The 18,572-nt window shown below is 43.5% G+C and overlaps 2 protein-coding genes across 4 annotated transcripts in view; one reads left to right on the plus strand and one right to left on the minus strand.

The window, feature by feature from the left end:
* LOC309582635 (scaffold attachment factor B1-like) lies at positions 1 to 15,569 on the minus strand. 3 transcript variants are annotated; one of them, XM_082297887.1, is made up of 21 exons: positions 15,256 to 15,569; positions 14,382 to 14,466; positions 12,917 to 12,981; positions 12,550 to 12,828; positions 11,347 to 11,409; positions 10,527 to 10,554; positions 9,066 to 9,567; positions 8,589 to 8,635; positions 8,002 to 8,102; positions 7,035 to 7,184; positions 6,836 to 6,936; positions 6,237 to 6,373; positions 5,619 to 5,707; positions 4,948 to 5,084; positions 4,054 to 4,347; positions 3,448 to 3,585; positions 2,681 to 2,720; positions 1,800 to 1,912; positions 900 to 1,012; positions 639 to 705; positions 1 to 412 (listed from the first exon to the last, which is right to left on the minus strand). In XM_082297887.1, the coding sequence occupies exons 1-21, from the start codon at positions 15,448 to 15,450 to the stop codon at positions 286 to 288; spliced, it is 2,871 nt and encodes a 956-aa protein (XP_082154013.1). In that variant the 5' UTR covers positions 15,451 to 15,569; the 3' UTR covers positions 1 to 285. The 3 variants fall into 3 exon arrangements, 2 of the variants coding, with proteins under 2 accessions (XP_082154013.1, XP_082154014.1); XR_014227115.1 differs by lacking the exon at positions 900 to 1,012 and having other exon boundaries at positions 340 to 412; XM_082297888.1 differs by lacking the exons at positions 1 to 412; positions 900 to 1,012 and having other exon boundaries at positions 631 to 705.
* The window catches only part of LOC309582634 (scaffold attachment factor B1-like), a gene marked incomplete at its 5' end in the record, with an annotated part of 19,517 nt that continues 16,472 nt past the window's right edge, over positions 15,528 to 18,572 (plus strand). The window contains 2 exons of the mRNA XM_082297886.1: positions 15,528 to 16,127; positions 17,750 to 17,837. Of these exons, the coding sequence (XP_082154012.1) occupies positions 15,528 to 16,127; positions 17,750 to 17,837 (688 nt within the window). The remainder of the gene's footprint in view (positions 16,128 to 17,749; positions 17,838 to 18,572) is intronic.

Consider the following 18,572-nt stretch of genomic DNA (forward strand, 5'->3'; position numbering starts at 1 on the left):
TAGTAGCCATAAACCGATTTTATTATTTTTGAAAAATGGAATGTTTCACTTAAGAAACTTAAAGTGATGTTTGACCAACACCATGTTCATTACAAACAAACAAAAAACCAACAAACCCCAAACCAAGTTGACACAGTATTTGGCTACAGTGCAGCAGCAGTCTTGCTTTTTTTTTTTTTTTTTTTTTTTTTTAGAATCACAAACTCAAGGTGACCCTGGTTAATAAAACTCACGACCACTGTCATCTGGCATTAAAAAAAATACATCTATGTACAGCGAGTGCCGTCAGTAGCGGCGGCTGAAACGGGGCTCGCTCAGTCTGTTTGTCCGCTCCTGGCCCGCAAACACACCTGGGATCCCACTGCCCTGCAGCATCTGGCTCTGGCTCCCAGCTGGGGTGAAGCCTCCGTGCCTGAAAACAACGCCAGACAAGTTGGACACGGCCCAGGGAAGCTAATCCTGCTGTGACTCTGAGAGATGTTTCCTTAATTTGTTGGGGTTTCTTTCCCCTTCCGTGCCAATCCAGGCTTAAGTAGAAGCTGAAGGTATTTTTCAGAATTGACACAGCAATTTCTTCTTTTATACTGATTAATCAACTATTATGAAAACATTAGAAGCACTCTGACAGAGCTTCTTACCCTGATGTCCCTCCTCGAGTCATCCCATGGCCTGGTCCTGACTGACCAGGCATGCTTCTATCACCACCTAATTCAAAAAGAGAAAAAAAGGAAAAAAAAAAAAAAAAAGAAAAATACAGGCTTTTGTGTTTCCCTAGTAAAAATGTCACCTTGTTCCCAGAATTTCATTTGCTTTCTCAGTAATTTAACTACCACTAGAAGGTTCAGCAGCAGTAATTCACAGAAAAAAACCACGATCACACTGGTAAGCAGCAAGTGTACCTTGCCATCTCTCATGATCCCGTCCCATCACTCCTCCATCCACATTTCCCTGCCATGTACGATCTTGATGCCCCTCTAACTTTCGACCATGATCTCCCCAGTCACGTCCATCTCTTAAAAAAATAAAAGAACATCTTCTAGGTATGTCCCCTACCCACTTAGCAGCACAGGGTAAAGCCAAACACCATACCCCATGCCAAAGTGTGTTAAATGGTTAATCAAGCTGCAGCTGTAGCCACCCAATCATTGCAATCAAAACTGGTCAAAGGGAAACAATGAGAGAGACACACTTGCTGAACAGCATCCTTCACACAACAAAACTCGTCTTTTTTGATCCAGAGATGACATGGATGTTGCAATGGACTGAAATACTCAGGGATGGATCAATTCATTGGCTGCCACTCCTCTGTCTGGTGTATTTAGGCAGAACTGAACATTATGCAGCTGGAATATGCCCAGCTTGATTAACTGGTTGAAAGAGAAACCACTACTACTCTAGATGAGTCTAAGTTCTCTACCCCCACCACTGCAGAGACTTCCACTCCATTCCCTTAAAACCTGACCACCAGCCATGAATGAGACTTGTGTAGGCCTTACTGGGGCATCTGTAAATCTCATCTGCAGAAACAGACTGAATCTCATCTGTAGAAATGAAAGTTACGTACGAGAGAACCACAGTTAGGAGCTGAGCTAACTGAGCAGCTCTTCTTTACTCACTACAGAGCTTCCCTCTCCCGAGGCACGTGGGAGCTACATGTGGAGATTCCCTGCTCCTCCAGATGCTCAAAGATCTGGAGAGAGGATTCACACTTGTCAAGCTGCTTCTGCTGTCACCCTTCAAAGGCTCACTGAGGAAATTTTAAGAAGCCCCGATCACTTCCCAATTTGCCAGGCACTAACCGGGTTTGTGGGGGTATCCCTCTTCCCTCACTCATCCTTCTGTCAGAGCCGTAGCCACCCCAGCTGTCCCGGGAGTGACGGTCAGGCCCTCCATGCCGCTCATCTGGGTAGTGCTGAAAGGCAAACAGGACCCAGTTATGCGAAGAACCAACACAAGTTTTCTTCTAGGATTGCCAAAAATTTGGCTTTTTGGATGCTGTCTTTCTATAAGCTGTCAGGAAATAAAACTGTAGCTGTCTCATCTTCTACAGGTTCCACTGTTGTGCATGGTTCCCTCCAGGCATTTATTTTGTTTATTGGCACAGATTCCATGCTGTCCACTGGTGGGAGAAATCTTTTTTGTCTGGTAAGGTTTTTTAAAGGCTTACATTCTTGGCTTCAGATTTTTAGTTTTTATATAGATTATGTGCCTACCTCCTACCTCTCTTCAGAAATGAAAGGTTTTGAATCCCACTGTGGCATTGATTTTCACACCTGTCCTTTTGCAGCCTTGTTTCATTATGGCACCAGTTGTTTTATTTAGATAAATGTGAGAGAAGAGAAGGCATCTTTTGCCAGCTAAGTAAGTACAGCAGCTCTCTCTTAACATCTAAGATGGTCAACCAGAAAGCTTTTACTGCCACATACCAGCCTGAAAAGATGCTCCCATCCCTCAGAGGTTTCCCCTTGCCTGTATCTGTGGCTACCACCCCAGCAAGCAGATAACACAGCAATTCACTTTATGCTCATTAGCACACAAAATTAGTTCTGCTAGAACATCTCAGCTGAAACCCAGAGGTGACTGTGTTCAAGAACCAGGCTGTGTGCACACTGTGTCCTTTCTGCTTTGGGATCAGCTTGTTTGGCTTTCTAACTAAAGCAGTAATTTGGCTGTAACGCACCTGCCCATCTCGATCTGGAATTCCCCTTGTACAGTCTCTCCTGGAACAAAAAAGGAAAAGTTTCAGTTGAATCAACACAGTAATCATAATTCCAATGTCTGCATGAAATAACACACAAGTTAATCTTCATTAGGCTGTAAATCTGGATGCTAATGTTCAGTGGCAAGATAACTGAAAAGAGTTCTTGTTTCAAAGCATAAAAAGAGATCAAAGTAACATCTATCACTGTGATATGGGTAAAAAAGGCACCACTGAGGATGGCCAGGTACACAGTGATACCAAGGGAGAATACTGAGTGAACCTACCATTGTCAGAAATGAGTAACAAGCAAAAACAAACGGTACAGTTTTCACCAGAGATCCTTTGAGAGCAAACAGAAGTCTCAATGGCACCACGCAGAAAATATTTTTCCATTCTGTGGCGCTAAAAACCTGCGTTAGCCAGGCTGCAAAGACGAAAATAGGGAAAGTTTTAAAGCAAAAGGAAATGGCTAAATCTTAGGGGTTCATAAAGCAGACTTCCATAGACCTTGAGAGAAGCTGTTGCATCTCTATCAGCATCATGGCAGACTACAGCAGGACTTGGCTTATAATCTTTATGCAGCCTCTTTCTGGTACGTCCATAACCCACAGAAACAAAGGATTGCAAGCACGCGTGAAATTACACATGAGAAATGCACAAGAGTGATTTCTTTTCTGACACCCTTCAAGCTACAAAAAGACACCTAAAGGCATAGGAAGATGAAGAAGAGCCAGTGCCTTGCCAACCTGTCCAAGCAGTGGTCCTGGTAGCGGCCCCGGTCCCTGTGGTCGAAGTCGTGGAAGCGATCCTGCCGGCTGAAGTCCGAGTGGTAGCGGTCCTCCAGCGCCAGCCGCTTCGCCTCGGGCCAGTACGGGTCATCTCGCCTGCACACACGGTCACCATCAGCAGCAACCCCAGAACCATCTCTGCTTTCCTGCTCTCTCAAACCTCATTCAACCCAATAATTAAAAATCTAAGCGTGTTAAGCAGGAGTTGCATTTCAGTCTCAGAGAAAATTTGGTTTACCAAAACCAGCTTAATTTCAGCACATGCTGGCGTGAGAAGAGAATGAGTATCTTTCTACCATCTAGAGTTGATACACACAGTTACTACTCTTGGTCACTCCTCTTTGGGAAGTTAGAGTAGACCTGCTGTACCAGAACAGTGCTTACAAGTGTACAAGCACAGCATTTGCTGTTCCTCAAATTGCTGTTAGAGTGTTAAAAGCAGCACATAAAGAGCCTTTCAGTTGTGAGCTGCCATGACTGCCTTATCAAGAGTGCTCCCACTGACACAGGCTCCCACAGGGGATGTGGCTGAGGAGTTTGGAGCCCCCCTGCCATGCTGCTCACCTGCTGTCAGGATCATAAGGCCTCCTCATGGCAGATCTCCGCTCCTGTTCGTAGCGCAGCTGCTCCTGCTGGCGTCGCAGCTCTTCCCTCTCTCTCTGGATTCGCTCCTGTTCCCGTCTCCTTTCCTGCTCTATGTGCATCCTTTCCCTCTCCAACCTCTCTCTCTCCAAGCGCTCTCTGTCCAGGCGCTGCCTTTGGAATTCCAGCCGTTCCCGCTCCCTCTGGAGCCTCTGTCTCTCATCCCGCTCGTGAATGGCTGCAAGACGCTGCTCCCGATCTCGTCTCTCTCTCTCTCTAATTTACAAGAGATACTTTGTTTTTAGTTGAGAAGATTCAGTCCAAGCTTTACTGCTTGTTTTGGGTGGGGTTTCTTGTTTGGTTCTGCTTTTTTTTAAAAAAAAGTTTCTATGTTCTTCCCACCAGCTGCTTAAATGTTAATGATTTCTTCCCAATTAAGTAACAGCTTAGGAGAAAATAAAAAACGCCATGCAAATGAAAAAAGCAAAAGTGAGAATTCTGCATAAGTAACACAGTATCTACTGCCAAGTCAGGTCTGAAAAAGCATTCAGAGAGCATAGCGCGTCCTAAGACAGAAATCTGACAAACAAAAAGTATTTACAAGCTCCTGGGGAAAACACAAAGAAATTTAAATCCAATCAAGTGGAACACAAAGCCTGAAAGCACCTACAGAAGTCTCACGAGAACACTGATTTCAGCAGTAAAAGCCTCCCTCATTTGGCATTATGTCTGTTCTAGCAATAATTACTATGAAATCAATCTGAGATACCACTGTTGGAGGGTCAGCACAGAACTTCTTTGCAGCCTGTTCAAAACACAAAACAGGTAAGGGAGTAAAAAATGCCATTTAAAGGGCAGAGGCAACTGGGAACTCACCGGCGCCTCTCCGTCTCCCTGATTTCTCTCTCCCTCTGCCTCTGTCGTTCCCGTTCTCGCTGCTCCTTGATTTTATCAAATGACAAAATATCCTGCTTTTCCTTGCTCTCCGACTTGCGGTCCTGGCTTTTTGTGCTCTGAGGTGAATCAGAACAATGCATGAGCTGAACACGGTGCATTTCCAGCAAAAATTCCCAAGCAATTGCCTCTTTTATGTCAACCTGAACAAAGCAGGCTACCATACCTTCCCCAGAGGTAAGCAATGATGGAATTCCAGCCAAAGTAGGTCATGGAAAAGTACCCCAGATTTGGCTAGAACTTCTCAATAGTATAAATACATATAAATACTAGGGGAACACAACCTGACTTGCACTGATTTCAAACAACACACTGCTTTTGCACCACCAGTAACATTCCAAGCTCAGGAAAACACATCATCCCAATTCCACTTTCATATTGAAACTCTACTTCTTCCACTAGGTCAGCAGTGAAAAACTATTAGAAGGTGAAACAGAAGCATTTCCCCTCTGCCACATCATTAACACCCTGATGCTTTCCAGAAAGTGATAAAAGGATAATTGTACCAATATGAAAAACCCTTCAACTCTGAGCACATCAATCTATTTGACACCTATTTTTTACACACAAGTTTCTCTGGAAGTTGGACTTACCCTCTCTTTTGATGTAGAGGTTTTCACACTAATAACTGGCTCTCCTTTAGATTTATCCATCACCACTGTCCTTTCGGTTCCTCGACTCACTAGGAGACAAAATAGAGCCAAAAATAAATTGTACAGAAGACATTCAACAATTCCTGCAAGATTTAATACTGTGAAGATACTAAATAGTAAGAAGTTATTTTAATGAGGTTTTTAATAACCTATGGAACTTATTTATGATTTAAGCAGCTTGCCGAGATTTGGCTAAGTTGAGGATGGGGGCAGTAAATTTATCACAAAATTACAGCAGTATTCTCTGGCAGGGATGACAGCTAGAAGAACACAAATTTAATTTAATTCTCCACAAAAATACATCCTTTGCCACAGTTTAAAGAAAAAAGCCCAAAAAAGGACAAACAACCACACACTTTGTCGGGTCTAAACTCAGTGACAGTTCCATAAAAATTATGGAAACTTTGTTGTAAGTTATTAGGAATCTAAGTCAAAATTTTCAAGGTATTTTCTGATGTGTCAGTTTTACTAAGTAAGCTTCTTTTTACTGAATTATCAATCATATCTAATATAATAGAAGTATCCTTGAAATAATTTGTGAAAGACAGCCAGCATTACCCGATTTGCTTGCCCTGGATCTATCAGAAGACCCAGTCTTTTGTTCATCCTTTTCTTTTCCTTCTTTTTCATCTTTTTCAGATTTCTTAGCATCATCTTTTTTGTCGATCTTCTCCTCCTTCTTAATACCAACAGACCTACAAAAAGCAGCAAAGCAAAATGCCTCTTTCAAAAGCAACAAACCACTGGAAGAACAAATGTTGGATGTGTCACTCACTAACCACACAGACAAGTCTATCAAAAAGACAGACTAAATCCTAGAAACATTTGTCAGTTAAAAGAGTCCAAGACAGAGTCAGATCAGAGGACAAATGACTGCTAAAAATAATGGTTTATCTAGAAACAATCTGATTTAGTATCTCCTGATGTAACTAACAGGTTTTTAACTAACACTAATGAGCTTTGTATTTCTGAACAGAAGCCCAGTTAAGATGCCCTTCCTACTGTAAAACATCAACTTTTCAAGAATTACTCCTATTTCAAATGCAGGATGAAACATTAAATCAAGATTTATCACAGTTACTGTTCAACTTGGTCACCTGGCTGTATTTCAAATGAGCGATCTTTAAACATCAAAAAAATACAGAACGACACTTTACTTCTCAGATTTGGACTCTGCAGAATGGTGCCTGTCTTTCTCCTTCCTTGTTTCACTTTCCTTTTTGTCTGAAGGCTTTTTTCCTGCTGGTTCATTTTTTGCCTAGAAATTCAGACAGAAATAATTATATAGTCAGGGACAGAGATTAAAACTGCACGCTTTTATTTTCATTACACTGCCATGAAAGAGCTGCCCCTTACCTTTTCCACAGAAATCATTTTACCATGCAGCTCTGTTCTGTGGAGGTGATTAATACACTTGGTGGCCTCCTCAGATGTGGACATTGTCACAAAGCCATAGCAGCGAGCACCAGGACTGCGAGCATTTGTCACCACTTTTGCACCAACCACCTTTGGGGGAAAAAAAAATATTCTGTGTTTTCAGCTCTGTCACTAAATAAATTCTAACTTAATCACCATTTCTTACAACAGTTTGGATGGGAAGGGACCTTTAAAAGCCATTTAATTCAACCAATCCCCTAACACAGGCAGGGACATCTTCAGTAATGCAGCTCAGAAAATTCAAGTTGCTGAGCAGGTCAGCAGCTTGAGGAACATATATACAGAGAAGGGAGAGTGGGATTGTAAAAACCAAAATAAAATTGAATAAACGAAACTACCACCACTTTCTCTTTCCTTACAGGACATCTGTATCCACATATGACAACCTCTGCCAGCCAGAGGAACTTAGTGACATAAACATTTAATATTACATTCAGAAATGTATTTGGCAGAAGGGGAGATGGTCACATAAACAGTTCCCTTCCACAACTTCTGCGCTTGTATCCTAGTAGGCACTGCCCTCAAAGACTGGATTTCTCCAAGCAACGCCCCTTGAAAAGCAACAGTTTAAAACAGCATTAACTACTGCAGGATACTCAACACATAATTAGGCTACTACATGATGATCTACCAATCTCTCCTGTCAAGAATTGCCTCATTTTCACAGGTATCTGCAGATACTCTCTGCAAACTGGATCTCTGCTCCCACCCCTCCTTTTCAGTCTTCTTTATTGAACTGTGCTACTTTCAGATACAGAGTTTCCAAATAACACAAAGTTAAGAACTCAGCCTACCCTGTTATTCATTAGGGAAAATAAGAGCTAAATTTAAGGTCAGCCATTTAAACTGGTAGAATGGTTCGTTAATTTACATATCCACTGCATACCTTTCCATACTTGCTGAAAAGATTCTTCAAATCTGTAGCTCTAGTAGAGGAGGAAAGTCCACTAACCCACAAATTTCTGCCAGAACCACTCCCCACACGGCCTAGGGTACAAAAAATACAAACATAAAAGACCACGTAAAACACAAATCCAGCAGTGCAAAATTGAAGAGTCCTAAACCCCTCACATTTTCCCTTCATAAAACTCTTCCACTGCAATTTTATTTCTACCTCTTCTCTTCATTCTTAAAATCAATACACACTGCAGCCTGCAAAAATGAGCTGCTGAAATCCACAGTTAATGTGCAATTGAACAGTCCCAATGAGTTTGCAGCTATTTTCTTTCTGTACCTCAATCACTTTGAGGAGAATTACAAAGTATCAAACATTAATTCACAAAAAAAGATTCCTATTTAAAAAAAACCTCCAACTTTGTTGGTTAATAACATTATAGAAGTTACAAGGAACTGAAATTTTAAAGTTAAGATTTTCAAGGGACATGTTACAAATGCTTTGAGGGGTCACTGAATTAACAGTCCTCCTTTTACTCCTGATCCTTTGTACATAAAAAAACCCAAACATGCACCTACCTTTCTCATCTTTTGCGACTGTCTTTGTATCTCTGTCCTCAACAGGGCTAAAGATAAAACACCACATTATTCAACAGATCATATGCAAAAAGGACATTAATTCTAGACAGCACAACTAAAATTGGATACCTACCAGTAAATTAGTTCCAAAATAAACACTATTATTGGCAAATTTCTAGAAGAGTGACAGGAAATAGGGATTTGTACCCCTAAACGGACAATTCTGTTTTGCAGATGACAGAAATAAGAGTAATTTGGGGAAAACAACCTTTGAAGGTTGAGGAAGGAAAGAAATCAAACCCACTGCTCTTAAGAAAAAAAAATAAATATCTACACATGGAGAAATAAAAGAGACCTTTAGGAATAGGCTACAATTTCATCAGTCTCGGAGGCCAATTGAAGGAAACAGCTTATTCGCATCACTTAAGGACCAATGATAAAAGATAGCATCTGGTCTATAACGGAGAAAAAACAAACCTCTTTTTCTGATCACCGCCCTCACTGGCTGAGGACTCTTTAGTGGCAGGGGAAGATTCCTCTGAATTAGCTTTGTCTTCTGCTCTCTTGCCATCTTCTTTGCTATCTCTGGCTTCGGCACCTGCGCCTTTCTCCGCTGTCTCCCCACTAGAGGCTTCCAGGCCTTGGGAGCGTTTGCTACTCTGATCGCTTAGGGTCTCTACCACTACACCTTCAGAGTCCGGGGCCTCTTCCTCGGGGCTCTGTTCACTTGTCTCCCCTTTTGCTACCACTAAACGCTTTGCTTCCTTCCTTGCCAAAGCTTGGGCCGATTTGCTGTCCAAAGCTAAAGCATCTTCCTCCAACTGAGCGGCAGCGAGAGCGTCCTCTTCCTCAGCCAGCCTCTTGCCTGGCCCCGCGTTACTGGCTTCCTGCGCACGCGGCCGCTCCGCTTCGGGAGGTTCTTCGTTAAGTAGCTCAGATTTACAAGTTTCCCCCAAAATGTCGAGTATTTTCTCATTTTCTACGGATTTAACAGGAATAGAATGGCACAAGATTTAATCACCAGGGAAATACAGCAATCACAAATGTGGAACTGGCATGGCTGCCACACTAACACCAAGAGAACTGCTAAGCTACACAGAGATTGGAAAACCCTAGTGTACACAGTGTTACAGCTACCACGCTAACTGCTCTCTCACACACTGCCAAATCAGCCCTAGCACCTCAACAGGGAAGAAAAATGCCCCCACAGATTTAACAAAAAACTTCGGGCTCAGCCTTCATATTCTTCAGCAAATCGTTCAGCTCTGTTTCTTCTCTAGTTAGCTTCCAGAGTCCGAGATGCTTAACTGAACGTATCAAGGCATTGAGAGTTCAATTTTCCAAATTTCTGTGAAGTTCTTTTAGCAGAGACAGTCCAACATGAGAACTGGGCATCTTCTGAGGGTTCTGAGTGTGTTTGCAGTCCAGAAAATGAGCGGGATCTGTAGCAAATTCCTGTGATGGCAGCGTGTTCCTTCTTCTGAAGTCCAGTCGCTCTTTAATTTCTGTTCTGCACCAGAGCTTTGCACTGCCTGCACTCCTGTATTTATATTTATTCACAGAACCACTGTACAGTGTGATATCACAAGATCTGTTTTCAGAACCTTTACATCTTTAAGGCTCATTCCTTAAGTCCACTCTGCACTAACAGTTCTAGGGAACCATTTCATGGCATTAAACACATATTCCAAAGGTGGTTATTCACAGATCTGGTGATATGACTGGGTTTCCAATCTCTATGACCCTGCATGACCTGGATTTTCCACCATAACGTACACTACAGTAATGCATTTAAAAAAAAAAACCAACCAAAAAACCAAACTGGGACGCAAAAAGCCTAAATGAAGAATGAAACTGTTTAAATGCCCAGGATTTTTTTTCATTAATTAAAGGAAAAAAAAAAAAAAATCAAACTAACCAAACAAAAACAAACAGTACCTGGCTCCAAAGGTAACTCTTCAAGTTCCTGCAGCGAAAAAGATTTTAAAAAGGAGAAATATCACTATTTCATAAGCAAGATGCTATGCTGAATGATATCTCTTAACCACCCAGTATAGGAGAGAATTTAGTGAAAGCATTACAATAATTTAGTCCGTTTCAGCCTTGAAAACACTGAACTTCAAATAAATTTCTCAGAAGAAGGTTTAAAATGAGTTTTTAACGTCTCAAAGTTTTATGAAGTCTGCAAAAACTTAACACCTCTCAAATTCAGTCACCTGTTGAACACATGATACACATTCCCATGGGTAAATAAATCAATAAATGTAAGTAGCACAGAGGAAAGTTTATCTTCATGTTACTCTTCTCTACCCTGTATTTTGTGAAGTCTCCTTTCTGCAAACAGGATCAACAGAAACACCAGCTTCACCTGGAGCTGGTGTTCTTAACCTACCAGGAGAGGTCTGGAAACAAGGCCAGCATTTCAGGAACAGACAGTTCCAGCTTTCTTCTCAACATGGGATTAGGTACATTTTTAATGAAAGTTAAACACAATGTAAGGCACTGAGCTGGTATTTACACCAGGTAAAAGGAATCCCATCTACTACCAAACTCAGTAAGATACATACATCATAACTATATACGTATATGACCTGATAGAAAAAGAAATCTTTGTCTTTATGAGTAGATTAGAAAGGCATTAGTTCCTATTCTTTGCAGACTAAGAATGCACACTGTACACAAACTGCTTCAACATACAGTCTCATATAGTGCATTTTATGCTTTTTTTGTTTGTAAAGAAGAACTGGCTACCATTTACCTTTATTACGGTTAAATCTGATGAAGAAGCATCTAAACTGTTCCCAACATCTTCAAACTCTACCTTTAAAACATAAACAGGAGACATTTTGTTATCTATAAAGGAATACTGTGAGTGAAACCTGAGTGAGAAACTGAAGATTTTTATTTCCACTGACAGCTGGTATTCAGCAGATACATCCAGCACCCAAAGCAACCAATAATGGTAAAAACTGAGTCATAACCCCCAGGACTCTTCCTGATCCCCACTGACTGAATAAACTCTCTCATTATTTCTTAACTATGACAGACAGCTCACGAAAATCTTTTAAGCATGGGGATTTCCAACAGCAAAACTTCTCTGATTTGTATCACTGTTATTTATAGCAAAAACACAGAGCCAAAAGCCTATGGGAGTTGATAATTATTTCCTTCACTAATAAAAGCAGATCATGGGAGCTGACCTGGCCTCAAGACATTTAGTCACTCAACAAAACCCTTTTTCTGAGTATTTCCATTTGATTTGTGTAGAACAGGGATATGCTTGGGGATAAGGGGCCAAGCTTATTTCTGCAATTTTAGAAAAGAACCACACAACTTTAGGACCTCGTAGTCAATGTGCCCACACGACAAAGAGCAATACTCCCCCATTAGATGGGACAGAAAACTTTTTTCAAATACTTTGTTGTACATTTCAGGAGATAAAACACTTCATTTTGGGGGAAGAGATTATCCTCTAGCCCAGTGTCATATGAACAGTGCAACAGCCAGACTAACACAGAAAACCAACGTAAAAATACTTTCAGCAACTGAATAACTGCAAGATCCCATCTTAGCAGAAAAATAACCTAGAATATAATTCCTTGAATGGTGCTGCTCAGTTGAGAAGAAAGCAAGCTACACTATTTGTATGCCTCACATATTCTCTAAAATAAAGATGTGAAAATAGTAACGTAAATGTAACGTGAAGCAGAATTCAAAGCATGATGAAAAACAAATGCTTTGTAAACTTCTATGAATTGTCACATGTATGCAAACAACATCTAAGTATTTTAAAATTGAGACTCATATTTCCACAAATATGTAAAAAGAAAAGCAATGACCATAAGAATCAGTACAGTCCCAAATTGTTCCAAGAACTCTTTAGCCACCATTTTGCTATTCCATTCAGAAATAAATTAATTAGAAAGAAAACCCTGATTTCACACACATAAGAGATGCATACCATCACTATTGGTATTTCTCTTGATTCTTCTTTAATTTCTGAAAATTGTGGGGATGCCTCCAAGTTACCTACAGCATACTCTGTAGGCTGATCTGGAAGTTCTTTCACTTCTGCATCAGCATTTTCTTTACTATCAGACAGCGAGTCAAGAATATTATGGGCACTGTAATCATCTCCACAATCTACTGCATTGCCATTATCTATTTCAGCTTCATCTAACACACTAATATCCATCATGTCAATATCCTGCAAGTTATCCAAACTTGCTTCAATATCGTCCTGTGAAAAGAAAAAAAGCACATGTCATAGTCCTGGTGACTTGAGAGCCATGCTGCCATCACTCCCCTCCAAACCCAGCCTCATGTACCTGTCCATCTCCAGAATCCTCCTCCAGGCCATTGTCTTCTACTCCCTCTTCATCTGGTCTACGTCCTAACAAGATTATCATCATTAGAATGTAAGCAGTAATTACAGATGTAGCCTCCAAGCTTTACTTTTTCATCAGCGTTGGTATTCCCTTCATTTTTTTTCCCTGTTACCACCCCAGTAAGTGACAAACATGCCACAGTCCAACACCTGGCAAGAGCTCAAGCTCTGTGACCTCCCCAGAACATTTGGCTCAGCTCAGATTGCAGCAATTTATTACCTTTCATTTCTTTAAAGACATTTACTAGAAAGGGGAAAAAAGCAACCACAGCACAAAACCATGAAAAAACCCCACTCTACCTGTGAGTTTTACTGCAGTGCTCTGTCCACCAGCTGGACATGAATTATCCCAACTGGCATTACTGAAAACACTATACCAGCTTCAGCACCAAAGAGCAACTTCTCAAACTCAGAGCCAAGCAGCTGTTTGATATCTTATGAATTTTATTTTCCTCAAAAACAACAAGCACGTTACGACTGAAAAGTGAGAGGGGTTTGGAGCCAAGAGGAACGTTTCATCTATTTCCATCCCAACACTAAAAGTGCTGCAATAGACAATAGGTGTTTTTCTGAGACTTGAAAATGAGTATGATTAAAAATATCTCTTTTAACCAGAGTTATGACATTTGCCCTCTATCTGGTCAAGATTCCACATTTCAGTCTGCAAGCAACTGCACCATCACTCCAGATCAGATACAATGACAAAAATCAAACAAATTAGCTGGCACCACAGTCGAATTTCATCTCACAAATTTACATTTTGTATAAATCAAATTTAGTAATGAAAATACATAATCTAAACTAATTATTCTGCTCAGCTTCAAGGCAAAGTTTTAAACACGATTTGCTTACAAAATAAGATCAAATTGTGCAAATTAACTAATTTTAGAAAACCAGTAGATTATTTTCTGAAAATAAGGATTATGTAAGACTGTCTCACCACTAGAAAAATCAAGCATAAGGCCTTGAAAACATATGACTTCAGAAATTGATTCAAAACTTGTCTTCTAGGAAGAAAATTGCAACTGCTATTAGCTATGAAGCATAACACTACAGAGCTTATTTTGCACTTGCTAGAAACTGCATTTCTACATAAAAAAAGTATCTATTAAAAACACTGAGACTGCTTCAGCGTTCATCAGTAATTCTTAATACAAATTTCAGGCAACTCGGAGAACAAATCAACAGATCCTTCAACATTTCCTGCCTTATTAAATCACATTAAATTCTGTGACTATATTACTGCTAAGTTTAATATTATATCGCCCATACCCAGAAACGTGAGCACAAATGTGAGGAAAAGTACCACTAACAGAAAAAAAGATTAGCAAGGTTCTATTTGATGAGTACAGTTGCTTGAAAATTCAAGGATGGTAGTGTGGAAAGTCTCTTTAACTGCCCTGTACCTTTGCTGCTTCTTTTTGGAGTTTTCTTCATATTTTCTGAAATCACTGGAATTTCATCAGGATTCCCTCCTTCCTCCTCAATAGCCTAACAGGGAGAAAAGATAGAGATAGATATAAAGACAGACATAAAAAATTTCATTCGTGCATTTTTGTTGAGTTTAGAAGCTGGACACCAGATGCTGAAAAGTCCCAAATCATGAATCAGCAACTTGGATTCTCAAATGAAAAACCACCAGACCGGAGCAACAAGCACACAGAAGGCTGTAACATGTTGGTCTAAGTCTTCTGGAAAGCAGTCAGCAAAAAAAGCCAATCCGACAGCCTTTGTGACTGTGCACGGACACACGGGTTGTTGTGACAGAGTAAAAACCTCGGCTCTGGGATACAGCAAGCAGCGGTTCAGCGAAGCGGCTCCCCATGCTATTAACACACGAAACGTTGTGCTGAGGATACAGCGACCAGGCTACCAGCTAGAAAGCCAGAAAAACACCAGTACGCAGTAAAAAGCCCGACAGACAGCGTACAGAACTGTAAACCCAGGAACTCAGCGGAAGATTGCGATGAACGAGGCTAGAAACAGTCGGGCCACGGCAGACACCGAGTGCTGGACAGGTCTAGGGAATCGGAGGGGAACTAGGTGACACTCCGTGACAGCAGAGGTCACAGGGCGAGCCTAGGACGGCCCAGAGCAGGCCCAGCCCCACCGGGCGCCGAACGCCCGCACTGACCCTGGCGGGCTCTGCGGAACCAGCCCCGGCTCCGCCGCGGCCCCGCCGCTCTTTGGCGCCATTTTCCCCAGCGGTGCCCGCCGGACCGGGGTCGCACCCGCTACACCCACCCCTGAGGCAGCCCCGGCGTGTCCGCCCGCTCTCACCTTCCGCAGCCGCTCCATGAGGACGCTCTTGTTCCCGCCGCTGTCCAAGTTGCGGTGCCTGAGCTCGGCCCGCAGGTCTATCACGCGCAGCTCGCTCAGCGGCCGCCGCCGGCTTTCAGACTCCGAACCGGGGACCCCAGGCCCACCCAGGGACGCAGACTCCCCCAGCCCGGCCGCTGAGTGACTCTCCGCCATGGGCCGCGGTTTCGAGTCGCGCGCTCGGGGCAAGGCGGGACAAAAACAACGGGGGAGAGCCGCAGCCGCAGCACAAAATGGAGGAACACCGAGACGCGGGGGAGAGCGAGGGGGCGGGAAGGAGGAGGATGCCCAGCGCGCATGCGCCCCGGGGTCCGGGGAGGCTGCGCGCGCCGCGGCGCCGCCAACTCCGGAGCGGCGGTGGCGTCACGCGGCCAGCCCGCCCCCGGGCCCCTCCGCGCATGCGCAAGAGCTCGCGAGCCGTCCTTGGACGCGAGCGGCGCCGCTCGCGCCTGCGCGCAGCGATTCTCCCGCCAGGCCCCGCCCGCTGCCTCCCGCCCGCGCCTGCGCACAGCGCGCTTTGTTCCCCCTCCCCTCGGCGCGTCTCGCTCCCCACCATTTTGTGCCGTGATCGCAAGGTTTGCTGTTGGGTTGTGCCGTGTTCTCCTGCGCATTTGGGCTCGAGGCGAAATACTGAAGGGGCCTTGATGGCGGAGAGTCAATCAGCGGCCGGACTGGGGGATTTCACATCCCTTGGCGGGGCCGCAACTTTTGGTTCGGAACCTGAAACTCGGCGGCTGAGCGAGCTACGAGTCATCGACCTGCGGGCCGAGCTCAAGCGGCGTAACTTGGACAGCGGCGGGAACAAGAGCGTCCTCATGGAGCGGCTGCGGAAGGTGAGGCAGAGCGCGGCGGGGGGAGGCGAGGGGGCAGTGGCGTGAGGCCATCCGGGTCCTTTGTCTGTGGCGCTCTCGGCGCGTGCGCGCTCGGGGCCGGGCCTGGAGCGGGGCGGCCCTGAGGGGAGCGGGGCTGCGGTGCTGCTGCCGGGCACCCGCGGGGTGTTGTTGGGCTCCAGCGTGTCCCCTTTGCTCCGGCCGCTGCAGAGCCATTGCCTTTGCGGGGTTTCATTACGCCGCTCTGTGGTGTGGGCGCCCATTCCGCCGCCCGCGCTCCGTCGCCGCTCTGGAGCGCGGCTCAGATTGCGCTGGGTGGAATTTGATATGGCCCCGACCTTTCCGTTGTTGCCTGACCCCGACGTCCTCGCGTCCTTCCCCGATTTACTCTCCCGTTCCCCCGACATACACGCACGTGCCCCTTTCTCGCATCTCTCCTCGTCCTTTCTCTCTATACCGTTCACAGAATGGGTGAAGTTGGAAGGGATCGTAGTGGGTGATCTGCTCCGGTAGGGTTTTGTCCTAGAGCCCATGGTACAGGATTTCGTCCAGACAGTTCTTGAGTATGTCCAGTGAGAGAGACTTCACACGCTCCCTGGGCAATCTGTTCCAGTGCGTGGTCACTCGCACAGTAAAGAATATTATCCTCCTATTTAGGTGTAACTTTCTGTGCATCAGTTTCTGCCCTATTGCTTGGCACCACCACACTTCACCCGACTCCATCTTTCCGACCTCTCTGGAATGTGTTCTCACAGACTTCCATGAGGCCAGAACGGCACGGTCAGCCTTGGCCCTTTTATGGGTTCTAACAGGCCTGCACATTGAGAAAAAACTCATGCACCTGAGCTCCTGTAAGAGTCTCTCCCAGTGTTATACCATTAATGTGCTTATTTGCAGAGTAGTAGCTTGATTTGGCTGTGGGGATTGTGTGTGTGTTGCACCTTACTATTTAGTATTTCTGACAGGTGATACAGCTGCCTGGCTGCATCACCTGAACTGGGGAGAGATGCCAATGTTTCCATGTCACAAATCCTTAAAAACGCAGTTGTGGTTAAATCCTAGCAGGCAGCCAACCACCACATGGCCACTCACTCAGGATGAGGGCTAGAAGTGGAAGGGTAAAAGGAATAGTAAACTTGTGGGATTGTGACAAAGATAGTTTTATAATCTTAAGAAATGTTAGGGTCAAAAAAAAAAGAAATGGATGAAAGAAATTAATAAAGCACATAAGACAAACAAGTGACATGAAAGAAAATAATTCCATAGTGTCAACCAGCTCAACTGATGCTGAGCCAGCCCCCAAGTAATGGCAGCCCCACCAGCTTCCACCAGTTTTATTACTGAGCACAAGACCCTTTGGGCAGTTGTCTTGCTGTGTCCCTTCCCAATTCCTTGTGGCCCCTATCCTGCTTGCTGGGGCAGAGGAGCAGAAGAGCCCTTGGCTCTGTGTAAGCTCTGCTCAGCAGTATCTAAAACATCCCTGTGTTATCAGCACTGTTCTCAGCACAAACTCAAACCACAGCCCCCTATCAGCTGCTGTGAAGAGAATTAACTGCCCATCCCAATCCACTACAAATGCACACAAGCAAATAATACAGTGGATATCATCCTGCTGTCTCCAACAGGCCATTGAGGAGGAAGGAGGAGATCCTGACGAAATTCCCGTGGCCTCAGAGCTGACCACGAAAAGAATGCCAAAAAGAACTAGCAAAGGTATGGTGTCTGGACACTTGCAGTTCCACTATTTGCATGTAGCTAGAATTTGGCATGCAAACTTGATTTCTCCTGTTACATTAGTTTAATTTTTTTTTAAATTGTTTTTTACCTTATGGAAAATGGTAAAACTCTTTTGCATTAATGAGCAATAACAATTTTAAGTGATAACATGACACCTGACTGTATTTTATTAGCAAGTCTTGAAAAGTGAGGATGAAACCACAAATTGCAGATGTTTCTGTATTTGTTACCGTGTGTAGAATTGTGTCAGGTACAGAGCAAGCAGCTGCAGCATAAGCTCCATGGAAAGCCCCTATAATTATATTTAAACTATATTTAAACTGTAGCTATATTTAACCATATGTTGCTTCAAAATATTAAATATTCTGCGTGCCATGTTACTTGTGGCTTATTTGAATTGCTCATGGCCAGTTCTTAAAGAATATTTTCTGAAAAGAAACAGATTATTAAGCTGCTTCTTCTAAGTCAGACTGGCTAAAAATAGAGAAAGAGCTGTTGTCTTTGAATAGCAGTAGGAGTTTGGGAGTGACAGATGTGCATAAATGTGATTCGTGTCCAAGATCTTGAAAGTAAATACTCATTCTGAATCCATTTAATTAAGGGAGGTGTTTTTGTAACAATCTTAAGGTGTTACTTTTAAACGGATTACTCAGAGGGTGTTGTGTCTTTTTAGGTTTTGAAGTGTTGTGGAATGAGACTGTAGCTTTAGAA

Source organism: Coloeus monedula (genome assembly GCF_965178545.1).
Source record: "Coloeus monedula genome assembly, chromosome: 27".
Taxonomy (NCBI): Eukaryota; Metazoa; Chordata; class Aves; order Passeriformes; family Corvidae; genus Coloeus; species Coloeus monedula.